The 24,335-nt window shown below is 35.9% G+C and overlaps 1 protein-coding gene across 1 annotated transcript; it reads right to left on the bottom strand.

Moving 5' to 3' along the window:
- Positions 1-1,103: 1,103 nt before the first annotated feature.
- On the bottom strand, positions 1,104-3,270 carry LOC149243004 (uncharacterized). The gene is made up of 4 exons (XM_089371097.1): positions 2,727-3,270; positions 2,405-2,458; positions 1,783-2,215; positions 1,104-1,239 (listed from the first exon to the last, which is right to left on the bottom strand). The coding sequence occupies exons 1-4, from the start codon at positions 3,268-3,270 to the stop codon at positions 1,104-1,106; spliced, it is 1,167 nt and encodes a 388-aa protein (XP_089227223.1).
- Positions 3,271-24,335: the final 21,065 nt, after the last annotated feature.

Here is a 24,335-nt window from a genome sequence, read left to right as displayed (position 1 = left end):
AGAAGCCATCGAAGTAGGAAAACACCCCAATAACCTCAACCATGATGATTGTTGGAAAATAAGTGATAATTGGATCCCTACACTAATTGGGGATTCTACTGTCTCCTAGGTACTCTCGGCCTCTTTACTCTTGTTGGTTCCCCTAAAATTAGTAAATTAATATTTTAATAAGTTCGTTTAAACCTTAGTTGACCTAATCAAGTACCAATAAAAAAAAACTGGAAACCTTTATAGATCAATATATAATATTATTCTAAGATCATTATTTAGGAACTTCCTTAGCCATTTATCTAAAAAATTATTAACTAATAAAGAGAAATATAATAAACATTCAAATTAGTAATATATAGAAAACCTAATTAGTTATATCATAAAATTAAATGTTTTAATTTCTTGCAACATTTAAAACATTAATGTTAGTAAATTTAACATTAATAATTCAACAGCCCACGGGGCTTTGGATTGCCGGTGAATGGGTGCGTTGTTAAGGCACTCCTTGCGATAGGTCACCGGTTCAAATCCACCGTGGGTACTTAGGTTAGTCTAATAGATAAAAAAAAAACATTAATAATTCAACAAAATAATTAATACTAAAACTCTTAGTTAATAAACATATAACATTATAGTAATATTTGAAGAAATAACATCATAATATTATAATATTACATTATAATATTTGAATAAATAAACATTAATAAAGAATCCTTTTTTTTATTAAGATTATATTCAAATATTTTATGTAAACGTCAGTCTAGTATTAATTATTATTATTATTATTATTATTATTTCCCATGGAAAATTCGTAATTTCATTAGTTAAAGAAATTACATTCTGTAGATGCATATGCATATTCCGATATTTCTATCAATGAACACTGCGTCGGTAGAGGCAGTAAACAACAGCTACCCTCTCCACGCAGGGAAGTAGCCCAGACAGTGTCTGAAAGAGAGTCAAAATGATACAAAATAACAACCGAGTGTATATTATCTTGATCCTCGCAGGGAGATAATATCAAAAACATGAACAGTACCAAAAATATGGCCGCATATCAAAACAAAAAACAACATAGGAAATATGTACAAAATATGTTTCAGTTCCAATCTTTAATTCAAAATGTCCATAAATGGCCTGTGATAGAACTGGTGGTGTTCTCCATCAATCTGTTCGATGATCAGCCAGTTGTCCTGCTCCCAGATCGCACCTTCTTTGGAAAGACGATCAACCTCTGTGTTCCGCTCCCTGTATATATGATTACATGAAAAATGGTCAAATATGGAAATCAATCTTAAAGCCTCATGAAGAATGTGTCTCAATGTGAAAGTCCTACAAGAAGATACTCTATTCAACTAGTCACAGACAAATTTAGAGTCACCAAATAGCTGTAATGTAGTCCAACCCTTCTCCAATGCAAAACGAATGATATGATAAGCTGTTGAAAGCTCTGAAAAGTTATTTGTGCCCCTTCTTAAACCCATAGATAGGTTGTAAGAGTGCCTCCCAGATAAGTGAAGAATGGCCCCCCCACCACAGCCATCAACTTGTGCTGCCCCATCAAAGTATGCCCAGGGTCTACTGTGGTCAATCTGTTCCCGGGTGATAGAGCAGGGAATAGGGGGAGAAGGGTCATCAGGGATAAGATCATAGTCTGCTTTGATCATGGCCACCAAACTAGACCATCTAGGGGGGATGTTATGGAATATCAATTGATTCCGAGCTATCCAGATAGCCCAACAGAACAACAGAGGAAGGTTCCTCAATTTATGAGGCAAGATAGAATGGTACCACATATCCCAGGCCTCAACCAGAGAGCCTGAAGACCAATTACAATTAGAGGGGACAGCAGCAGACACCAGATGCCAAGAACTACGCACAACGTGGCAATGTAGAAAAATGTGGGAAGCAGACTCTCCTGCATTGTTGCAAAAGTAACACCAGTGAGGGCCATAAAAGGCACGTTTCAGCAGGTTATCCCCCGTGGGGATCTTGTTTTTCAAAATGCACCACATAAGAACTCTGGATCTAGGAGGCGCCTTAAGCTTCCAGAGGAGTTTCCACCACTGTAATATGATTGGGGGCTTACGCAGATTAGCCAGGACCAAATAACCCTCCTTGGGTGTATATCTCCCAGATTTCGCCCGGGCCCAGATTATCTCGTCCTCCCCCCCGAGATACGGATATGTGCCTCCAAAAGGGCCTGTGTAAAGTCCCTCCAGTGCTGCCTCCAATGAGGTGGGATATTGAGTTGGCTAGCAATTTTCCAAGCCTGTTGAAGGAAGGAGGAGTTGTGTTGGTCTGCTATATCAGCAAGGTGAGTGATATTCTGTTCCTTTAAGTGTGCTAAAACAACTGGAGGCAATCTATGCATGTCCCCACAACAAATCCACTGATCAATCCCGATGCGTACATTGTTCCCTGAATGAATCCTCCAGGTAATGCCTGAGCAGATGGGCTCCAATGCCTTCAGAACAGCCTTCCAAATAATCAATATGCCTGTGTAGGGTCTAGTCGGACTCCAGATCCAATCCACTACTCTAGTCGGGGCAATGTATTTCGAGTAAGAAACCCTCGTCCATAAGCTATTTGAAGCCACCAATTGCCACCCAAGCTTCGCAACCAGTGCAGATGAAAATTCATCCAACTTTTTGAGTCCCCAACCCCCCACCATTTTTTAGGGAGAGTGAGCGCATCCCAATTAGCCCAAGAAAATATTATCCTTAGCTGTTTACCTTTCCATAAGAATCTGCAGCAAATATTTTGGATCCTGGATAGAATGCCTCTAGGGATCCAGGCCAGGGACATCCAGTAAACAGGAGTCGCTTCCAGAACGCTTTTGATGAGGGTCAAACAGCCAACACGAGAGAGAAACCTGAGGTACCATATGCTAAGCCTTTTCTCCAACTTAGCAATGAGCCAAGTCCAATCCACAATCTTGTACCCAATTGGTTTCAGCTTGTAACACAGATATTTCAATCCCTCGCCCAGTTCCAATTGCGTGAAGTGGAATCTGTTAAGTGCATAAAGAATTTCATGCTGAGAGCATGCCGTGACCGCCAAAGTGGATTTTCCTTCATTAATGATCATACTAGTGGCCTTCTGGAATAAGGAGAATATGTCTCTGATCGATGTAAGATCCCCAACGCTACCATTGAGAAAAACTAGCACATCATCCACAAACAGAAGGTGTGTAAGAGTGCAGTTCTTCGTGATCTTTATACCCCTGAGTCTGCCACACCTATGTTCCTCCAATATAAACCTATTGAAACCTTCCATAACCAGAAGGAAAAGTAATGGTGAAAGAGGACACCCTTGCCTCAGACCCTGAGTTGAGGTGAAGAAGGGGGTAGCACTACCATTAACCAAAACACTGAAAGGTATGTTAGTGATGCATCCCATGATCCATTTAATGAATGAGAAAGGAAAACCAAGATGGGTAAGAAGCATCCTCAGGTATAACCAGTTAACCCTATCAAAAGCTTTAGATAAATCCACCTTCATAATCATACCTTTACCTTTTTTGCAATGTAGGGTGTGTAAAACTTCCTGTGCCGTCCCTATCACCTCATGAATTTGCCTGTCCTTCAGGAATGCAAATTGTTCAGGGAGGATATGCTTTGATAAGATAGGCTTCACACGATTAGCAATAATTTTAGCTATAATCTTGTACAAACAATTACAAAGCGAAATGGGACGAAAATCATCAAATGAGGAAGGATTATCTGTCTTCGAAATGAGGGCTATAAAAGTGGAGGTGATGGCAGCTTCCAAGCGCCCCGAGGTCCGAGACTCCTCCACGACACTGAGAAGATCCGACCCAATCACTTCAAAGAAAGTTAAATAAAATTCAATGGACCAGCCATCCAGTCTAGGGATTTTGTCTTTACTGAACCATTTCAATGTGGCCTCCAGTTCTTACAAGGTGACATCTCGTACCACTCATCTCCAAGCTCCACATATCTGGGGAAAAGCTTAGCAACTCTGATAATTTATGCTAAATTGGTGTCTCTGGGGTCCCGCTAGGCTGATTTAAAATGTGAGTTTTCTAGTGAGGCAAGCTGGGGGAAAGTGTTAGCAGTACCTCCATGACCATCCTGCATTTGCAAAATGGTATTAATAGCTTTCAGACCATTAGCAAACTTATGATGAAATTTTGTATTTGCATCCCCTACATGGACCCAGATGGCTCTGCTCCTCAATCTCCATTTTTCTTCTCTATCCTTGAGTATATTTCCCTAGCCAAGTAGAGGGTGGAGATGTTGTGTTTGTGTTCTTCTGAGTTAAATAGACCACCTTGCTCCCGCTCAAAAAGTCGTAGCTCGACCTCAATCTGTCTCAGTTCAAGGTCCTCCTATAATCTTTTTTGATGAGCCCATTTTCTGGACATCTTTTTCAGCTCAGCTAGGTTGTGGATAAAGCCAGCCGTAACAGAGCCCCTTTCCCCTGGAGGGTTCCTTTTCCAAAAATCGGTGACCATGCTGGTGTAAGATGCTTCCTTAAGCCAGGTAGAACTGAATTTAAAAGGCCCTTTCGGCCTGTCTCTACCATTATCCAACTCCAGAAAAATAGGAAGGTGGTACTAGAGACCACCCGAGCCAACCCATTGCTAGATATTAAGCCCCAATTCCATGACCTGTTCCTTGACAAGAAATCTGTCCAGCCTTCTAGCTAGACCATTCTCCCCCACTCAATTGTTCCTCCAAGTAGCTAGCAGCTTTGCAGCCAGGATGTCTACGAGATAGTGTTGATCAAATATGGAGGAAAAGTAGTCTGAAAGGGGATCCCTTTGTGCTCGGTGGCCCCAGGATTCTGCATGGCCAATAGAAAAATTGAGGTCCCCTCCGACAATAAGGTTCTCAGCCGAAAAAAATTCCAGATTCAGTAGGCGGTCCCAGAATTCAGGACGGTTCTGGCAAGGCCCATATATGTTAACAATCCTGAAGGAGATCCCCAGCTCTGCAGAGTGGACATCGGCTCCTATGAATCCCTGACCACCCCAGCCTTTGATTTCCTCTATGGTCCGGGTATTAATGCCCACAGCAAGGCCTCCAGAATGGCCATGGGCATCTAACCCAGAAAATCTCCACCCAGGCAGAAAAAGTTCAGGAGTTCGAATAATGTCAATTGTAGGACCCAGGGTCTCTTGTAGGAATATGATGTCCAGAGCTTCCGCAGCAAGTAATCAGCGAAGTGCTAGTTTTTTATCGGGCCTAGCAAGCCCCCTGCAATTAAAGGATAGAATCTTCATGGAGGGGATTCGGAGGGGGTAGTTCTTGCTCTAAGAACCCCAGGAATGGTTGTTTGCTTTCCCATTGCAATGTCAACATCCGCTTGGGCTTGGCCGATTTTGAATTCAGAGGGGCGGCCTTGGGAAGCCTTGAAAGAGGGTGGGGGGTGGTGGATATCAAGACCCACCTGATCAGGGGCCATGTTCCTTAAGCGAGACCGGGTGATGTATCTAGGAACCATAGCCAACGACAAGGATGCCGAGGGTAGAGGGGAAGGGGTGCATAAGATAGTAGGGGAGGTGGGGGGGAGCGAGGGGAGGGGGGGCTAAATTCGCATGCACTATGAACAGGGGCTTCAAATGAGAATACAATCCCCGAACCCAAATTCTGTTTAGCATTAGAATTATGAACATTAGAAAAGCAATGTGAGGGTGGAAAATGGGTGGATTGCATACCCTAAGTGATGGAGTCCATTGAGGCAGCAGTGGCTGAACCAAGAGCAGAAGGCATGGATTGATGGGGAGGCCGACCACGCTTCCTCGATGCGCTGATAGCAGGTACCGAAGATCTCAAAACAGGTCCCAAGAGAGGGGGAGTACCTCCAGAACGTGGGGAAGCCAACCTCTGAATATCCACAGATGCATGAGGCAGTTCCTCTTCGACAGGGTCTTCATGAGACTGAGCCGCCTGCTCAGGTGCATTCAGAGGGAATTGTCTCTCAAAGTGTCTGTTGTTCTACTTGTTCAGAGGATAGTCTTTGAACAAGTGCCCCACCTTGTGGCAGCGGCAAAACCTGAACGGGACTCCCTCATAGTCCAGCAACTGCCTCCTCGCAACGTCCCTCCGCTGAATATTGATAAATTCCGGAAATCCATATGTGAGGTCCAAATAAACTAAAATCCTGGCGAATGCCATTTTCCCGGTGGAGATAAATGAGTCATCATAGGTAAGAAACTTGCCCATGGCATCCCCAATCTGTTTGAAAATTTGCTCAGTCCAGAAGTGTACCGGAAGACTAGGGAGACGAACCCAAATCAGTCCTGCCCCCGCCCTTTCAAGTTCTGGGTCAAACATAGGCGTCCATCTTCGGAGGAGGACAGGAGCCTGGTCTATGTGCCAGATTGTGGAGAGAACCCAGTTAGTGTGGGTAAGACATTTGAACCTCAGCGCGAACCACCCACGAACAAAAGTCTGTACCCTAGGAGGTTCCGACAGGTGATGTCCCCAAACCTCCATAGTCCATTTTTGGAGCCGCTCCACACTGTAGTGTTGGCCCCTCACACGCCCCACCAGTACCTTCTCCGCCGAATCCATGGCTTCACAGAACGTCATGTCCTCGGCAAGCTTGAGAAAGATTTCGTTACTACACAGAGGGAGGCATTTTTTCCTCTTGGAAGGTCCTTTCTGCTTGCCGCTCGTGCCTCCAGCCAAATTATCCTCCTGTACCACCTCGTGTGAAGCCTGGACCTTATTTGTCAGAGGACCTTTAGCACCAAGGTTGTTGAAATGCCCCGAAATGATCCCGATACCGGTGAAGTTGCCCATAGAAGGGTTCCCCAAGTTCTGTGGCGGTGAATGTACCTGCAGCCTACCCACCTGAGCCAAAGGGCCCTCCTCCAAGGGTTTTTCCGCAACTATCTCTGCAGGAATGGAACCCTGGTCTAGCCCTAGGGTTTGAGTCACCGAGGCACTCCAAAGAGCGGCCTCCACTTGAGAGTCTGAGAGAAGTGACAGACCAGTGTATTCTCGAATAGCATCCACTCCAACCAGAACTGAGATGGAAGGAATGTGCCTAGAGAGTGTAGGGAGCGCATCGACCTTCGTTGTTAGTTCATGGTCGAAAACTAAAAAATCATCCACGGTGCCCAAATTGGCTGGTTTTCCAATGGAATCACAGAAGAAGCGGTTTTGTCCTCCATGTATGTCAATTACTCAAGTTGACAGCTGCTTGTTGGACTGTCAAGGAGGTAAACACAAACCGTCTAGGGAAGACCAAACACTAACCGACAATAACCACAAACTGCTATGGGATAGACATGTGGTTGATGCTAAGGAAACCATAAACAGTTCAAGAGGGCACCCACCGAGAAGCTTCACTACAGAACCAGGTGATCCACCGGGCTCGAAGCCCTAACCCCAATCTCTTGCGCTACCAGATTCCATCCTCATACCTAGTATTAATTAATAAACTAATAATCATCATAAAAAAAACATAAACATACAAATATTAAATAAACTAATAATCATCAATAAAAACATAAACATTTTACAGAAACAAAAATAAAAACTTAAAAACAATATTTAATTAATTAAACTAAATTTATTTCAGAACCTTATCAAACTTGTCAGCTCCATTCATCAACATCCCAACCCTCTCCTCTATTTGTTGCCCCCTTATTATCTGACTTTTTCACACATCTGATCCTGATGATGAACCACAGAGGTTGGTTCGAAACATCGATACGATAAAAATCATGAATGTGATGACTCCAGAAGACATCACTACACAATTATTACATCTTCATCTTCTATATATATCTTAAAAATAGATCTTCAATAGTATTTTCATGAAAGTTGTTGAGAGCGTGTTTGTTTTGAATCTTTATAAATATATATTTTCCTCTAATATTTTGAATATATTGTTGTATGCAATTGTTAATAATTATGAATGTATGTAATTGTCTATTAATAATTAATTGTTCATGAAGAAGGGAGACAATCTTGTCAATAATTAATTCACGGCTTGCAGGAGGATTAATTTTTCACATCTATTTCATTTAATTCTAGGTATACTTTTTACAACTAATTAATTTTTAATAGTATCCCTTGAGGTACTACTAAATATATCTTGAAGAATACTTTATAATTTAGAGCCTCAAGATTACTCCTGAAATAATGTGTTTCTTTGCAAATGTTTGAAATAATTGATTTCCTTCAAGAATATTTTGATGATTTTTTTATTATCTATAGTGTGTTTTGCAAAGTCAAGAAATAATGTATTTTTGGTTTTTTATTTTAATGAGTGGCAAGGTCTACAAATTCTCTAAATTATTTACTTTTCCAAACAACTATCACATCTCCATTTTCTATATATATTAAAAATAGATCTTGAATAGGATTTTAATAGAAAAAAATTTGAAAGACAATAGATTTTCCTCTAATAAATATTTTGTATATGTTGTTGTGTGCAATTTTCCGTAAGTAATTTTGAATATATGTGATTGTTTTGAATGTTTATAAATATATATTTTCCTCTAATAAATATTTTGAATAAATGTGATTATATGTTACTAATTAGTTGTGATAAAGAAGGGAGACATTGTTGTCAATAATCAATTTGTAGTTTGCAAAAGGATTGAGTCTACACATTTATTTTATTTAATTCCAGGTATCACAACCTTTGTCAGTGTAGTGTCACTCTACGTATTACTAAATATATATTGAATATTATTTTTAATAATTTACTGCCTCAAGATTACTACTTAAATAATTTGTTTCTTTGCAAATGTTTGAAATAATTTATTTCCTTCAAGAATATTTTGATGATTCTCTTTTGCAATTGCAAGAAATAATGCATTTTTGATTTTTTTTTGAATGAGTCACTACGTTTACAAATTCTCTATATTATGTGCTTCTCCAAACAAATATAATAGATTTAAAGAGTTGGGAACTATTACATACAAGTTTTGAGAAATAAAACCTCACTTGTTTATTGATAGTGTTGTTGTAGATAATTAGTGTAGGGATTTATTATGCAAATATTTTCATGTTAGGATTTTTTATGGAATTATTTTTGTAAAATAAATTAATCTTTATTTTTATTTCATCACATCTCTATTTTCTATATATCTTAAAAATAGATCTTGAATAACATTTTGATGAAATTTTTTGATAGACTATTTGTTTTGAATGTTTATAAATATATATTTTCCTCTAATAAATATTTTGAATATGTTGTTGTATGCAATGTGTTTCAATGTTTTATATTGATTAAATTTTGGGTCAAGGCTAAGAACAAATTATAAAAAAAAATCATGTTAAAGTTTCAATGAAAATTAAAATATAAATTGAAATGATGTATTTTAGGTACACTTTAATTTTAATTTGCATATATGATCAAATTAATTTTCTAATCAAAATTTCTTCATTATGATATAATTTCATCTTGTGAATTTTATTATATTATATCTGCAAAAGATTGATCTATTTTCTAGACTGTTACGTAGGTCATAAAATTTGCAAATATATGTCAAAGATCGGCACAATAAAATTGTACAATATTTGAAATTGAAATTATGAGTGAGCAATTACTTTAATTATTTAACTATGTCTTTCATTCAATCTTTGTAGTGTATATTCACTATATTTGTTAAATTGTACGATATTCAAAATTGATTTTTTTTTGTTGTTGTCTTGGTGGTTCCTTTCTATTAATTTTCGTAAATAAGGAAGATAATATCGATATAACCATGATTTAGGTGGTCTCAACCTACCTAGTGGGAAACCAGGTCTGTTGGCTACCTATCTACAAAATAAGCCATCCATAAACACAAAATTTTAAGTTTGTCTAGCCATTCCATATACACCTGAGAGTCTTTGTACTTCCTATGCACTAGATAACTGTAAACATAATTGTACATATGCCTATATCTATATAAAAGCATTCAAAAAAGATAACTGGAGTATGTTGTCATTGATCATCATCATCTGAGTCAATTGGGGCAAGATCCTTCAAATTGGAGTGAGGAAGCTCCGAGTGAGGGATGCAAGGGATGTGTTGTTCAATCCGGGTCAGTCTTCTACTCTGCTACTGTAGCTGAAACTGATTTTTTTCCAATACCCTCATGGGCTCTAACTTCTCAAGTTGCCTCGAATGCCTTCACACTACTTTGAATGGGCTTGTTCACGCTACTCAGGAGGAGACGATCAATGACCTTCGCCAATATACTTTTCATCATCGAAGACAGATGAATTTATTGTTGATATTGAGTTATTATCCCCCTCATATACCCGGGGTCTGGTGCAACCTCTTGCCACTCATCTAGGTCCATCTCGAATTATTGTCGAGCCTGGGGAATTTCCTCCTCCCACTCTGCCATTAGATTTTTTATCGTGTTCAAGCTACTAGCATGGTATGCCTAAGGGACCTCCTCAATGATGCTCAGTACTGCCTTACGCCCACGACCCCTCCCTGTCACCCCACTGGATGAATTGGGCCTACTGCCCTCAGCCTAAGTGCTCTTTCTCTGTCTCCCATGGCCTCTGTTCCCAGTTACACTGTTTTGTGCCCCCTTCGCTCATGCCATGATTTCTCAGACCTTCAGCTTCTTCTATCCTCCTTGGTCTTTCACTCTATTGTTATCTTTGGCTGCAGGATAGGAACTTGATGCAACCAGTGGTCTCGTTCCTATAGTAGACCTGCTACACAGTCACAAGATGTCAACCAAGTAAGAGCATCCTTCCACTGTCTGTCATTGATTGAAATCCACCATGATATGCTTATGAATTCATGATGACCAGCCTTTCCCTGCTTCATGTAGAGTTGGACTGAGCAGTACCGGCCTTTTCTTGCATACCTCATATCTTCCATTATAGAATTCCGGTTTTCAACAAAATTCAAGTGAATTGGCCAAGCCAAATTGTTATGGTTGGACAAGGTTACAAGTATCCCTCAGATCTGAGCTCGAATCCCTTTGAACATGCTACAAAGTGCCTCTTTACCACGGCCTTTAGCACAGGAAATTGGCTCATGCTTGGGCTAGGTCAATTGGAATTCCCCCCCAAGGATGCACAACCTCTCCCTGTCTCTGAGTTGGATTTCCTTCACACCCGGAAGCCCAACTCGGGGAATATGATGCCATAGGCTTAGTTCCATTCTACATTTCTCTCCCTCGGCCCACTCAGGAAAACCCATTGGGGTCCCCCTTTAAATCACCCTCCCTTCCTCTTCTTCTACCCGACAGACCCCCATCTTCAATAAGCAGATTCCAAACTTCACAGACACTAGAACAAGCATAACAATTACAGCTGGTCCACGCAGGTACCATGCGAGGCCAAGCCTCTGGCATTCCTCCAACTCCTTACCCCCCGACCTAACACAATAATCTTGATAGGAGCTAGACTATTCACCTCCATAGTAATATGATTTACAGGAAACATAAGGAAAACATACTAGAGAGTGCTCCCCTTTGCACCGGACACTGTCCCCTAGTAGCGAGGAAGCCCCATAATTTATAGCACCCAAACAACGCTCCACCTTCTCAAGACCCTTCTCTCTCGTTCTCAGCTCCTCCACTGTCGAAATGACCCTCTTCCCTCCCCACCTTTCCCTAATTCCTCCCCATTCACATGCATTAACTCATGCATACTTGCCACCACCTTTCCAAGTGTTAACTGCATGCAGAAGGTTGCGGGGACCTGAATTACCTTCATGGCCTCATATATCTAATCAAGTTGGTTCGCACCCCGATTAGGGGAAAAATTAAAATTACGAGTGAGAAATTACTTTAATTATTTAACTACCTCTTTCATTCAATCTTTGTAGTGTATATTCACTATATTTACTTTGGGATAGAAAGTGAAAAGTTCACGATATTTCTGTTGTAATTGTCTTTATATAATATTGTTTTATTGTATGGTTTGATTTTCTTTGCTACAACACTAAAAGTAAGGTTGGTTTATCTACAAATGTATTTTTATGGATTTGGATTGTTACACCATATTCATCCATTACTTTTCAATTTGGATTTTTCCAATATGTCTTTCAAAATATATCTAAAAGTTTCAATTCCTAAATGCACTGACAAAAAGTTGTTTAAAAAAAATATTAACGTAAAGAAGAGAAGAATTCAATCCTCAATATTTTGAATAATAGAGATTTTATATGGATGTTGGACTGGCTCGAACCTTTCCCATTTTAGTTTATACGCATATTCAATGATGTACATGCATATAATTACATGCTTATACCTATGCTTATCAAATTTTTAAGGATAGTCTATATTGAAAACTTACCTGGAAATGGATCCAACACACAACCATTGAATGCAAAGAAGATCAAAGGAACAAACTCAGTGGGAAATTGAAATTCTTTTTTAAATCGACTTTTAGTTTTTTATTTATATGTTTATGGAACAAACACGAACCCGATGACTGCAAAGAAGATAAAATATGAGCAGAACGAACTCAATGAGCAAATGTAACTGTATGTAAATTGAATTTCAATGTTTTATTTATATGATTGTTTATATTTTAATTTAAGCCGACATTATTTATATGGTTATTTATATTTTTTTAGGTCAACATTAATTTGTTTGGAGAAAATACTTTTTATTATTTTTATTTATTGGACACGAGTCAACTCTACGTTGAGCATGGACATACTTACACATCGTCCTGATACTAGGCTATAGAATGCACTTCTCAGCGCAATAAATGTGTGTGCCTATTGAATATCACCAGTGTTATTTTCTGAAGGAGAGGCCGAGATTTTTAGCCTGGTCGTGAAAGTTTATGGAGGGTCGTGTTGCCCAGGTCTAGCCACACTTGTGGGGTATTGAGTCCATGTTGACGGTTGAAATACTCCAGGAGAGCCAAGAAGGTGAGCCCAAGTATTTTTTCAGTATCGAGACTTCTAGAGGCTAAGCCATGAGGCTAGTTTGTTAGTCAAAGGCCACATATGAGGGTTGCATTGTTTTCCATGTGAGCAGAAAATTCTTAGAGAAGTTTAGATCAATTGTAGAGGGAAACTGTGAGGTTTTCCAAGTAGTTTTATTAGTTGGTAGAAGCGATATTTTTTTTTTTTTTTTTCTTTTGAGGGCTTCAGTAATGGCTTTAGCAGGATTGAGGGACCAAGATAGGTTGGATGGCACATCTAACTTTGGTGTCTGGAAAATTTTGTGCCTTCTTATTTTGGAAGAGCATGGGATGAAGGAGTTTGCTACGACACATGTTGTTGTATCCATAGATGTTATCATGTTGCAAGAGTAGCAGAAAGATGATAACAAGGCTAGGTGTATTATTCTAGATGGGGTGAAGGACCACATTGTTCTATGTTTGGGGTAAGAAAATACAGCCAAAGATATTTGGGATGCCATCAACAAAATTTTCTATCATAAAAATATGAATTGGAAAATGATCCTAAGAGAAAAGCTCAGAAGCACTAGACAAAACAAGGGAGAGAGTTAGTTATCTCACCTGCATTAGAATAGTTAGAGATGAGCTAGAAGCCATTGGAGAGAAGCTCGATGACGAAGAGCTTGTGAGGAAAACCCTAAGTGTGAAGAGGAATGATCATAGGAATTAATTTATTTTTATTATAAATTAAAAGTATATTTAACAGTTTTTAAATTAGATTTGTTTTTCCAAAGAAAAAACAATAACTTTCTATTAATAAAAATGAAAAGTTACATTGAGTAGATGCATAAAGTATTCATGAATTTTCCCGAGGGACCTGTGTATATACTAGACACACACATAGTAGAAAATCCACCAAAAAATATAAATAGAAATAAAATTATAGATTGCCAGATAAACTGGAATTTTCTCTTCTACCTTTTTTACTTTTGAACTTTTTTCCAGACCCTAAGTGATGGAGTAGAAGGGACAATTGCTAGTTCATTATTTCTGGAGATTTTTGGAACTTCTTTTTCTGAGTCAGAGACTTCAGATACGTGAGATCGCTTAACTCCACATGTGCCTTGATTGTTGTTTTTTCCTATAATTGGTTTTCAAGGGTTGGAAAAACTGTTGAGTTATTTGGATTCTTTGCTTGTTTGTTCTATTCCTCCTCCTTTTATTCTCCCTGCTCTTAAGAGCCTTGTTTTTTTCCTGTCTCCAACTGTTATTGGGTTTCATCCATTTCTTCATCCTCATCTTCTGACGATGGGGGTTCTAGGAATTACCATCCTTTTTTTTGTGGTCTCTTCTTTATTTTTTCTTTGCTTGTTTACATGTGTTTTGTAAGTGCCCTGTTTGATGGTAAACCCTGCATCTAAAGGAAGTGTTTTCAAAATATAACCACTGTGTCCACTTAAAATCTTTGTGTGTCAAATGAATACAATCTGGAAGGCCTTTGCTTAAGTCCATATCCACACAGATACAGGAAAAAGTGAAGATCCCTTTGTTCATTCTTTCTCGATCTAGCTTTAGGAACCTTCCCAAAGAGTTTCCGATGCCTTCTAAGACCAGATGGTGCCAAAAAGGTAGTGGGAGATTATGTAGCCTTACCCAAACCAACATTTTTGTAACCATCATTGAGTTTGCATCAAAACCAAGGAACCATTGGGTTATGAAGAGACCCACCGTTACCTAGAACCATGGTCCGTCATTTATGACATGATAGTAATCTTTTTGGGTATCAAAGTGAACCAAAAAATAAACTTTTGCACACAAATAAATATCACAGTCTCTGGTCCAGCTAAGGTAGATACACTCACTTAGATATTCAGATTTGGGCCAGAAACCATTAAATCGACAAATGATAGCTTTTTCTTGTAAAGTGTTGAAGAGACTACTTACTTTTGGTAATTCTATGGACAATTATGGAGCTTTTCCATATTTTCTACTATTTATAGACCTAGGATTGTCAAATTTGGGATTTGTTTGTCCTGAGTGCCACATTTCCGTCTTAATACATCTTTGAAAGAAGCATAACCCTTGTCTGTCAATGATGATCTGACTGATGTGTTTTCTCCTAGGGCACCTCCTTGTAGTCTTAGATTTTGGATAATGGTAGAGTTCCTTTGAATACCATAGTCTTTCAAATAGATCTCTTCCTGCAACACTTTCTCGAAAAAAATCAAAATTTGTAATGAAGCAGAAATATCTGTGACATTTTGGGTATTTTTCTTCAGATATGTCACTTGATCCGTATTGCAGACCCATAACATTATTGATTTCCAAAAATAGTTTTGATAAAAACCTAATACAAATCCTTCGGATCTGGGTCTGCCCCTCTGTAGCTGCCTTTGGAATTTTTTCCCCTATTTAAACTAGTGTTGGTTTTCTTTGTGTTTGATAGTTGGGTCCAAAACTCCAGGTTGTATGGGACCATGCTCGTCTCGGCCTTTGCTTGTTCCATCAAATTGTGCCCTTTGTTGTTGGAGATGGCCTTTTTCTTTGCATGCAACACCTGACCACTGCTTGTCCATGGTGCTAATTCATATATTGTCCCAATGGAAGAAAAACCATTGTCTGCAGCCCATCTCTCCTCCCATAAATGGATCTGGGAGTTTGGGTGTACGTAGGTGGAGTACGAAATATTTGTATTCACTCTTGCAGACCCTGATGTAGTAGAGCCAACATCGAAGACCCAGTTTGGGAGCAGAACTTTGAAGAGGATCCATGTCGCAACTAATGGCTGTGTCCAAAGTGTGATTAGTCTCGATGGGACCTTATGAGAACCAACTGCGTATATCTGTGCAAAGCAGTTTTGTGGCAGGAGAATGTTGGATATGAGGCCACAACAGACTCCATGTGTGCATAGAAGCATAGACTTCCCTCACCCTGGGTGATGAAATGCATAAGAAGAGGTCCAAAACCTGACTGTAGCGCAGTATCCCTCACAGTGTTTCACATGAACCCTAGTGCTCTCCATCCTTCTCGTATCAAGATTTATTACCGAACCGTTTATTCTCTCTACATTCCTTTTCATTTCTATTTTCTCCAATCCATTCAAGTTTGTAAATTAGATATAAAAGTACATTTAACAAACTATAAGCTAGATATAAATATATTAAAAGTATGTTTCACTTTAATAAACATTATTTATCAAACTTATATATATATATATATATATATATATATCAGGAATACATATTTAGTAATTGAATTGGTTATAGGGAAGACTAGAGCAAACCTAAAAATTCAATCTTATAAAAAACAAAAGACAAGCTTCTACTTGTAGTTACAAAAACAAAAATCATAATTTAAAAGCATGATCACTTGGGCCCTTTGTAGACTAAAACATAAAAATAAAGACATGAACAAAGAGGAAATCAAGTTGATTTATCTAAATCTGTAGCTTCAAATGATGTGGGCCCCTTATTATTGTCTAGAGAGAAACCTGATTAAGAACGGATTCCCATATATTTCTCAATGTGATCCAACCTTTTATCCAAGCATCCCAATTAGGGAATTCAAATCATGTGAGCCACAGTCCAACATTCTTGCTTGAGGGAAGAATATATGAAGGATTACCAGGAGGAACATATTAAAGTGGTGAATGTAACATATCCCTAATTGGCTAGCTTATGTGAGATTTTGTTTCTAGTTCTAATGATGTGAGTAGGAATGATCATAGGAATTAATTGATTCTGATTATAACTTAAAAGTATATTTAATAAATTTTAAATTAGATATAAATGTATATTTGACAATTTATAAGCTAGATATAAATATATTAAAATTATGTTTCACTTTAATAAACATCTTATGTATAAAAAGTATATATGTAAAATTTTTGCATTTCTTAAAGATTAGGAATACATATTTGTCATTGAGTTGGTTATTGGGAAGACTAGACTAGACCTAAAATTTCAGTCTTTTCAAAAGCACAAAAGACAAGCTTCTACTTATAGTTTCAAAAACCAAAAAATATAAATTAAAATTTAAACCATCTCGGCCCTTTCTAGACTAAAAACATAGAAATAAGGACAAGAATAAGTACATGACAAAAGAGGCAATCAAGATAATTTATCTTACACTATAACTTTAATTGGTGTATGCTCCATATTGTTATCTTGGGAGTAGCCTAATTTAGAAGGGATGCCCATATATCTCTCAATGTGATGCCTCATTTGATCCAATCATCCCATTCACGAAATTCAAATAATGTTGAGCCATAGTCCAACATTCTTTCTTAAAGGAAGTATCTTTGAAGGATTTCCAGGAGGAAAAGATCAAAGAGGTCGATGTAACACATCCCTAACTGGCTAGATTGTGAGATTTTGTCTGTACTCTTTATGATGTATGTAGGAATTATCATAGGAATGGAAGGAAGGAGTGAAGAAACATGAATGAGGAAACCTTCAAGTCTCCAACTATAAGAGATTTTCATGACCTGGGTGCCATGTAGGATATTTCAGATCATGTTTATGACAAGTTGTGAGTCTCCTTCCATTAGAAGTTTAGAGAAACCTTGATTTTGAGTAATCAACGAACCTTATTCCAAGGCTTGTAATTTTTCTACAATGGTTCTACTGAATCCCATGAAACTTGAATGTATGTAAATAAGAGATCCCAAGTCATCACTGGAAATACCTCCATAGCCTGCCATGCCTGGGTTTCCCTTAGAAGCTCCATCAAAATTGAGCTTCAAGAAATTTAAGGGAGGAAGAATCCAAGAGGAAGGTATGGAATTTGGATCAGGGTGGAGAGAGGAGAGAGATGAGACCCCTAAGGGTCGAAGCTAGATATGAAGCAAAGGGAAAATTTTAGCGGTTAATATTCACAGGTGGGATAATTTTTCATGCTTTTTCCAAAAAAGAGATTCACCAATTTCCATTTTTTCTAAAATTGATTTGCCCAAATGTTATAGTATAATATTTTTTAGAAATCGCCATAATTTTATAAATATTATATAAAATCATGATAAATTTATATATTTTTACAAAAATATTGCCAAACATTTTACAATTTAGATATTAGGGACTACAAATATTTGCCAAGGTTTAAAATAACTTTCCATCCTTAAAATTTTCCCTACTGAGGAAACAAGGCTTCCTCTCCAGTACCTACTAACGTTGATCTGACCAGGACTGCACAATGAATGATCCCTATACATTCATTTGAACTATGATCTAGAGAGAATCACGAAGAAGGAAGCAATTCTTGAAGATGTAATGATTTCTTTCTTTCCAAAAAACCCATATTAGAAGACATGGAAGGAAAATCCATATTCAATGCATAATATAATTTTTAAAAGCATGGACCTTCCAATTTTCAATAGGGTTAAGAATGCTAGATAAGTAATGATATGTTCACTTTATGTTAATCTCTAGAGCATTCCAGAGATGACTGGAATAAGGGAAGGTATTGAAGAGATGTTCCACCTTATCAACATCCTAGAGGCACAAAGAATAACAAGAGGGGCCCATGTGATTATGCTACCAATGTTGTCTAAAGCTAAGGTTTTTAGTTGAATTAATATCCATAAGAAGGTTGAGACTTTCAACCATAGGTTTCTATGTTAGATGTGTCTCCAAATGGAAGCCTTTGGTATTTATTTGAATCTTGCTTCTAGGTTGTAAACTTCACAGATGGAGAATGAGCCTCTTGGTCTTATTCCTAACACAATTCATATACTAGGTTGGATATCAAGATGAGTATTTGTTGAAGCTTATACCAAAAGTTTGACCATGTGTTTTCCCTAAGCTTGGGGATCCATTCCCTCGGCTATAACCATTTCCATGATATTTGGTTATAGGTAGAGGTTGTCCAATAGTATTTGACTTTGTCTAGACGTTAGGAAGATATATGAAGTCGCGGATTACTTAAGTCTTTTTATCTTGAATTTTTTGGATTTGTTGCCATGAATCATCCTAGAAAATGGTTGCTTTTCCATTTCAAATTTCCTAGAAGAAATATTGTTGTATTAGATGTATTCCTTTTTTTCTAGATTCCAAATGGAGGAACCTTCTTGAGAGAAGGAAATTGTAATGAGCTGCAAAAGAGGAATGTCCCTTGCATATTTCCTAAGCCATATTTGTTTCCATATATCTTGATCTATTTGAATCAAATGCCACTAGATCTTAGCTCTTAACACTGTGGCAAGTGTGGATGAATCTCTTAATCTGAGACCCCCCCTTTAGTTTGGGTTTGGAAAGCTTATCCCATGGCACTACAAACAATTTGTTTTCCAATTTTGCACCTCCCTATAAGAATGAATGTTGCAAGCTATGGATACAACTGAGGATGGAAAAAGAAGTCATCAAGACATAACATGGAGAGATGGGGAGAGCCAGTAACACATATTCAAGGAGAACTAACCTTCCCACCATGTTCAATGAGTGAAAGGTCCAATTGGCTAACTTCTTATTAAAATTGTTTATGAGATCTCCCATAACCTGAGATTGAGTTTATTATCGATCAATAAAGCTCCCAAGTATTTTAAGGGCAATTTACTGATTTGGAAACCAAGCATCCTTGCAATGTGTTTTTGCACAACCAAAGGCATATTAAAGAACAAAATTTGAGATTTAGCTTCATTAATTTCCATACCTTAGTCAAGTGAGAAATCATACAAAATTTGAGAGAATCCTTTGGCTTCCTAAATGGTTGGGATGCCCATACCCACGGTGTCATCCATAAATTAGGTGCGACAGAGGAAGATCATCACCAAAGAGACACAAACCTTTGACTTTATTCTTCATAATTGTTCCCTTCGCCGCTATGATGAAGAGAAATAATGGAATTGGATTTCCTTGTTGGATTCCTTAAGAGGTGGATAAGGGAGCAATGGGTGAACCATTAAGCAAGATAGAGAAGAATGTTGATGAGATAAGGTGTTTGATCCAACATATCCATTTTGTGTCAAAGCCAAAGGCGTGAAGAATACTGAAAACGTAGTTCCAATTGAGCTCATCAAAAACTTTGAAGAGATCAAGTTTGAGCAACATGCTAGGCTTCTAGGAGAATTTTAAGGAGTGAATGGTTTCATGAGTAGAATTTGGCTTCACTCCACAAAAATAGTTTTAAACGAAATGAGAGAGAAAACGTTTAAGAAAATTGACAATTATTTTAATAATTATCATATTAAAAATATATATTATTATATTAAAATAATTTATTCAAATACACATATTTTGAAATCTAATTTAAAAAACCAAAGAGATAATATTATCTATATTCAACATGTAGGCTAACAATATTGATTTAGATCCCAACTCACGACTTTAGATAAATCTATTAAACAAGTTATCAAAATAAGAATAAATAAGATATTATTTTATCAAAAATAAATAACTTCAAATCTCACGAGGGTAGGTTAGGTAATGTTTAGACCCCAGTAATATGATCATAAGATTAAATCGTATTTTTTAAACAATATCATATAATACAAAAAAAAAAAAAAAATAGATTTGTTTTATTTATAAAACTAATTCTTTACTTTCTTCTTTTATTATTATTATCATATTTTAAAATCAATATCAATTAATATATAAGCCTCCACATATTAATAAAAGAATACCATAAATTACCCACTTCAGTGACGCATCACACATAAACTAAGGTTAGGAGACTTTACATTTAAGAACTATCTGCTAGCATTGAGTATACTACATATAAGCTCTTTCCTCTCACATTCATAATAGGACGTATCATTTTATATTATATTCGGAGAAGCTATAGTTAATGTATTAAAATATAGTTAGATATTGTTAAATTTTTCATAAAGCCTTCTCTTCCCATTAATAATAGTACGTATCATTTATGAAGGATAATGTTAAAATTATATTATATTTTGGAGGAGCTAGTTTTTTTAAATAAATTAAAAAAATTTAGGCAAAGGTTTTTAAGGTTTTTGTTTTTTTAAATCACATAAAAAAATTTGTTTTGTTTTTTTTAAATATAATATAAAAGAAAATAAAATGGAGAAATTATATATATATTTAAAAAATCAAATTTAATAATATTAAATATTAATAAAAATTAGGGGTAGTTTAATTAGGGATAGTGGGGAAATGAAGTGTTATATATCATAATATTTCAGGTGTAAATTTTTTTAGTATATGAATGATTACGTGGTGGGGATGACCTGATTTATTTAAGAATTATAATAATGATGGGAATCTACTTTAAAAATATTAAAATTAAAAAATTAATATTAATATTAATATTAAATATTTTAATTAACAAATTATTTAAAAACACACCTATTATATTTTTCAATACTTAATATATTAAATTAAAATGAATTTATTTCATTCTTCCCTCGTGAAAAAATTATAATTTCCTTTACCTGTGTGAGGGAAAAAATATAATTTCCTTAATTTTTAAAAAAGGCCGTCACTTATTTTCTGGAACACTTTTATTAATTATTTTTCGATGTTTGTCAAAAGGGAAAAAATATAATTACCTTAATTTTTTAAAAAGGTCTTCACTTATTTTCAAGATTTTTTTTTTTTAATTGTAATTTCTTTAATAAATTGAAAAGGTCTTCTCGAACACTTTTTTATTAATTATTTTTCGAACACTTTTTTATTAATTATTTTTCGATGTTTGAGCAAAGAAAAATGGTTGGACCAATTTTCACTTCAAGGAAAAAAAAAATCCTTTTATGGAAAGAATAGATATTCATCTTAACGATATTATTTTAATCTAATAATAAAAAAAAAAAAATCTTTTTATGGAAAGAATAGATATTCATCTTAACGATATTATTTTAATCTAATAATATCAAAAACCAGTATTAGAGATGAATTAAATTATTTTTAACTTATTTTTATAAGATTTTATAATATTTTTTTTCATATAATCTGAATGAGTTTAATGATTAAAAATATATATTTTTTCTGTATTTTAATAAGTAAAAAGTAAAAGAATGGATATTCATGTTAAAGGTATCATTTTAATCTAATCATACAAAAAAACAGCATTAAAGTTGAATTAAACTATTTTTAATCTATTTTTGTAAGATTTTATAACAATTTTTTTGGATATAATTTAAATGAGTTTAATGATTAAAAATATATGCTCTCTGTGTGATCTTACAGAGTGAAAAGTCCAATGATTCCTAAAGATATAGGAAACTTTTATTAACATTTTTCTACATAGAAGTAAGAAAGGTGGAAAAAGTTAATAAAAGATAGATGATGAAATATTCTATCACTGCCATGGAGGATTTTAACTTACAAAAAAGTTGTTAGTCTTGCCATGTCCATTTTTATAACTAATTCTTTTTTTTATTTGTCATGCTATTGAGAATTGCTTCTTAAACTAAAATTATATTGTTCATAAATTATAATTGATGTATAAATTTTTCTTCATCTTTAAAAATAATTTTTGGCAATTTTTTCATAAATTTACTGGCTATAAATATCAAATTTCATAATAAAATTAACTAGCATTTAGCAAAGAAGCAAAATTTAGACTAAAAAAGAAGAGTGAATACCTTCCCACCTTTTCCTTTTGTGAATGGGTCAACATTCACCTTGGATCATGCTTTATGATATCCCATAAAGCTCACAAGAAATGGTGGAGAATCAATTTGGTGGTACAATTTTATCCAGTTATAACTTCCAAATTGCTTAAATTATTTTAGATTCTTCTATTTCTCTGGAAGCAAAAATGATCAATATTGGTCTATGTTCAAATTGATAAGTTTGATAATGTTTTTACATTTTTTATATTTTAGTATTTATTAATTAAATGATATTATTATTAGTATAATTTAATAACTAATAAAAATTCTATTTTTGTGTTAATTTCTTAACTAATGATAAATTTGAACTATATAATTTTAATATTAGTTTTTTTTAAACATTAAATTTATTTTAAATATAAAAAAAAAATCACAATTTTACCCAATATCAATACATTAAAAATCTATACAACTTTTTTCAACCAAAAAAAATTGTTTCCCACTTAAAAAATGCCCCTAGAGCTTGGCCATACACTCCAAAATCATGTACCCCATTATCCAATGCCCAACTGTAACCAGCTGCAGATTTGACTGTAAAGGGTTGATCATTACAGCTGTTCATGGCGAAGCTGACTATGCCATCAGTTCCGGCCCCAATACTGGCGCCCCTCACCCCTCCCTCATCGAGTTCAATCTCCATTACCCATTTCTACCCAGTTCAACAGAAGATGAATGTTTGTTTTGTGAATCGTGCAGATGTTATAAAGGCGGGGTGAAGAAAGCCGCATTGAAACTCTGGCGGTGCGTTTGTTTGCTTTCTTAGACGCCCATATCCGCCGCTGACTGTTTGCCTTTTTCGCCGACCAAGTCCCCTGCAGGCCACCGTTGTTTCTTCCATAGAATTGAAATAAATAAAAGTCAGAGGCATTGGTGCTCTGAGTGACTTACATCGTGTCTGGTGGAGAGATGTATATGGCAGAGTGAAACATATCAACCCTGCGGCAGAAGTCGTTTTAAAGTTTTTGGTATACTCAGTGTCAGACACGGATGGCCAACTGACAACAACGCGCCCATAATGGATGGAAGGCCACAATGGATGAATATTAAGAGTTTGCGTTGGGGGTAAAGCGTTGTTTACTGAAGTTATGAAGTTACAAATTTGTATGGATGGTAGTTTCTTTTATTAGAATTTGGTAAGATGTTATATAGCTTTTATTGGTTAGAATTTGGTAATTATTTTTTTCAAAAATTCAAAATGTCAGTGTGAATCGTTTTTTATGGTGGAAATGGATTCAATATCACCAAGAACTTTTATGGGCACCCAAAATCCTGAAATTTGACAGTTTTAATTCAAATTTTCAAAAAAATTTGCATGATTTTGTCATAATCTGACCAAAATTTCTATTATTTTCCGAGCTAATTTATGAGTTTTTTAAACTACACTAATACACTAATATCAAGAGATTGTCTCAAACAAAACGACAATACTAATCAAACAAAGCAACAATGCTTAAAACAAATTCTTGTTGCCATCTTTTTGCCATTAATATCTCTCATATCATTTTATTAATATAAATTTTATCTTAATTGCCTAATAATTGATTCACCATCATCATCATTATCATTATCATTATCATTATTCCCCTTTTTGTACTTCAAAATAAATTTTGATTTACCATTTTTATGTTTTTCCCTCTTCTGAATTTTGGATTTCGGGTGAGAATTGAAAGGCGCCTCCCATGAACACGGGCACTTTGGCTTTTAGGTGGGTAGCCTTGATTTGCAAGTTGGATTTGAGTCAAAACCCAATGGCTTTATCCATTTGGAGAGAAAATGCGCAAAGTAGTGAAGGTATAGAGAAAATATTTATCTGGATGAATATCTTAGCATTGTCTAGGTTGCGGAATTTTCAAATATATATTTTCTCTTTTTATAGTTTCTTTTGAACCTTGGTTTAGGCAAGTTGATATTTATAAATTGGGAATATGATCGAATGTAAAAGAAATATTTATTTACAATAAATTTTGATG

This window comes from Pinus tabuliformis, chromosome 8 (assembly GCF_031772625.1).
Source record: "Pinus tabuliformis cultivar Carrire ecotype Pingquan chromosome 8, CPIR1, whole genome shotgun sequence".
Taxonomy (NCBI): Eukaryota; Viridiplantae; Streptophyta; class Pinopsida; order Pinales; family Pinaceae; genus Pinus; species Pinus tabuliformis.
This window is presented reverse-complemented; position numbering and strand designations above follow the sequence as displayed.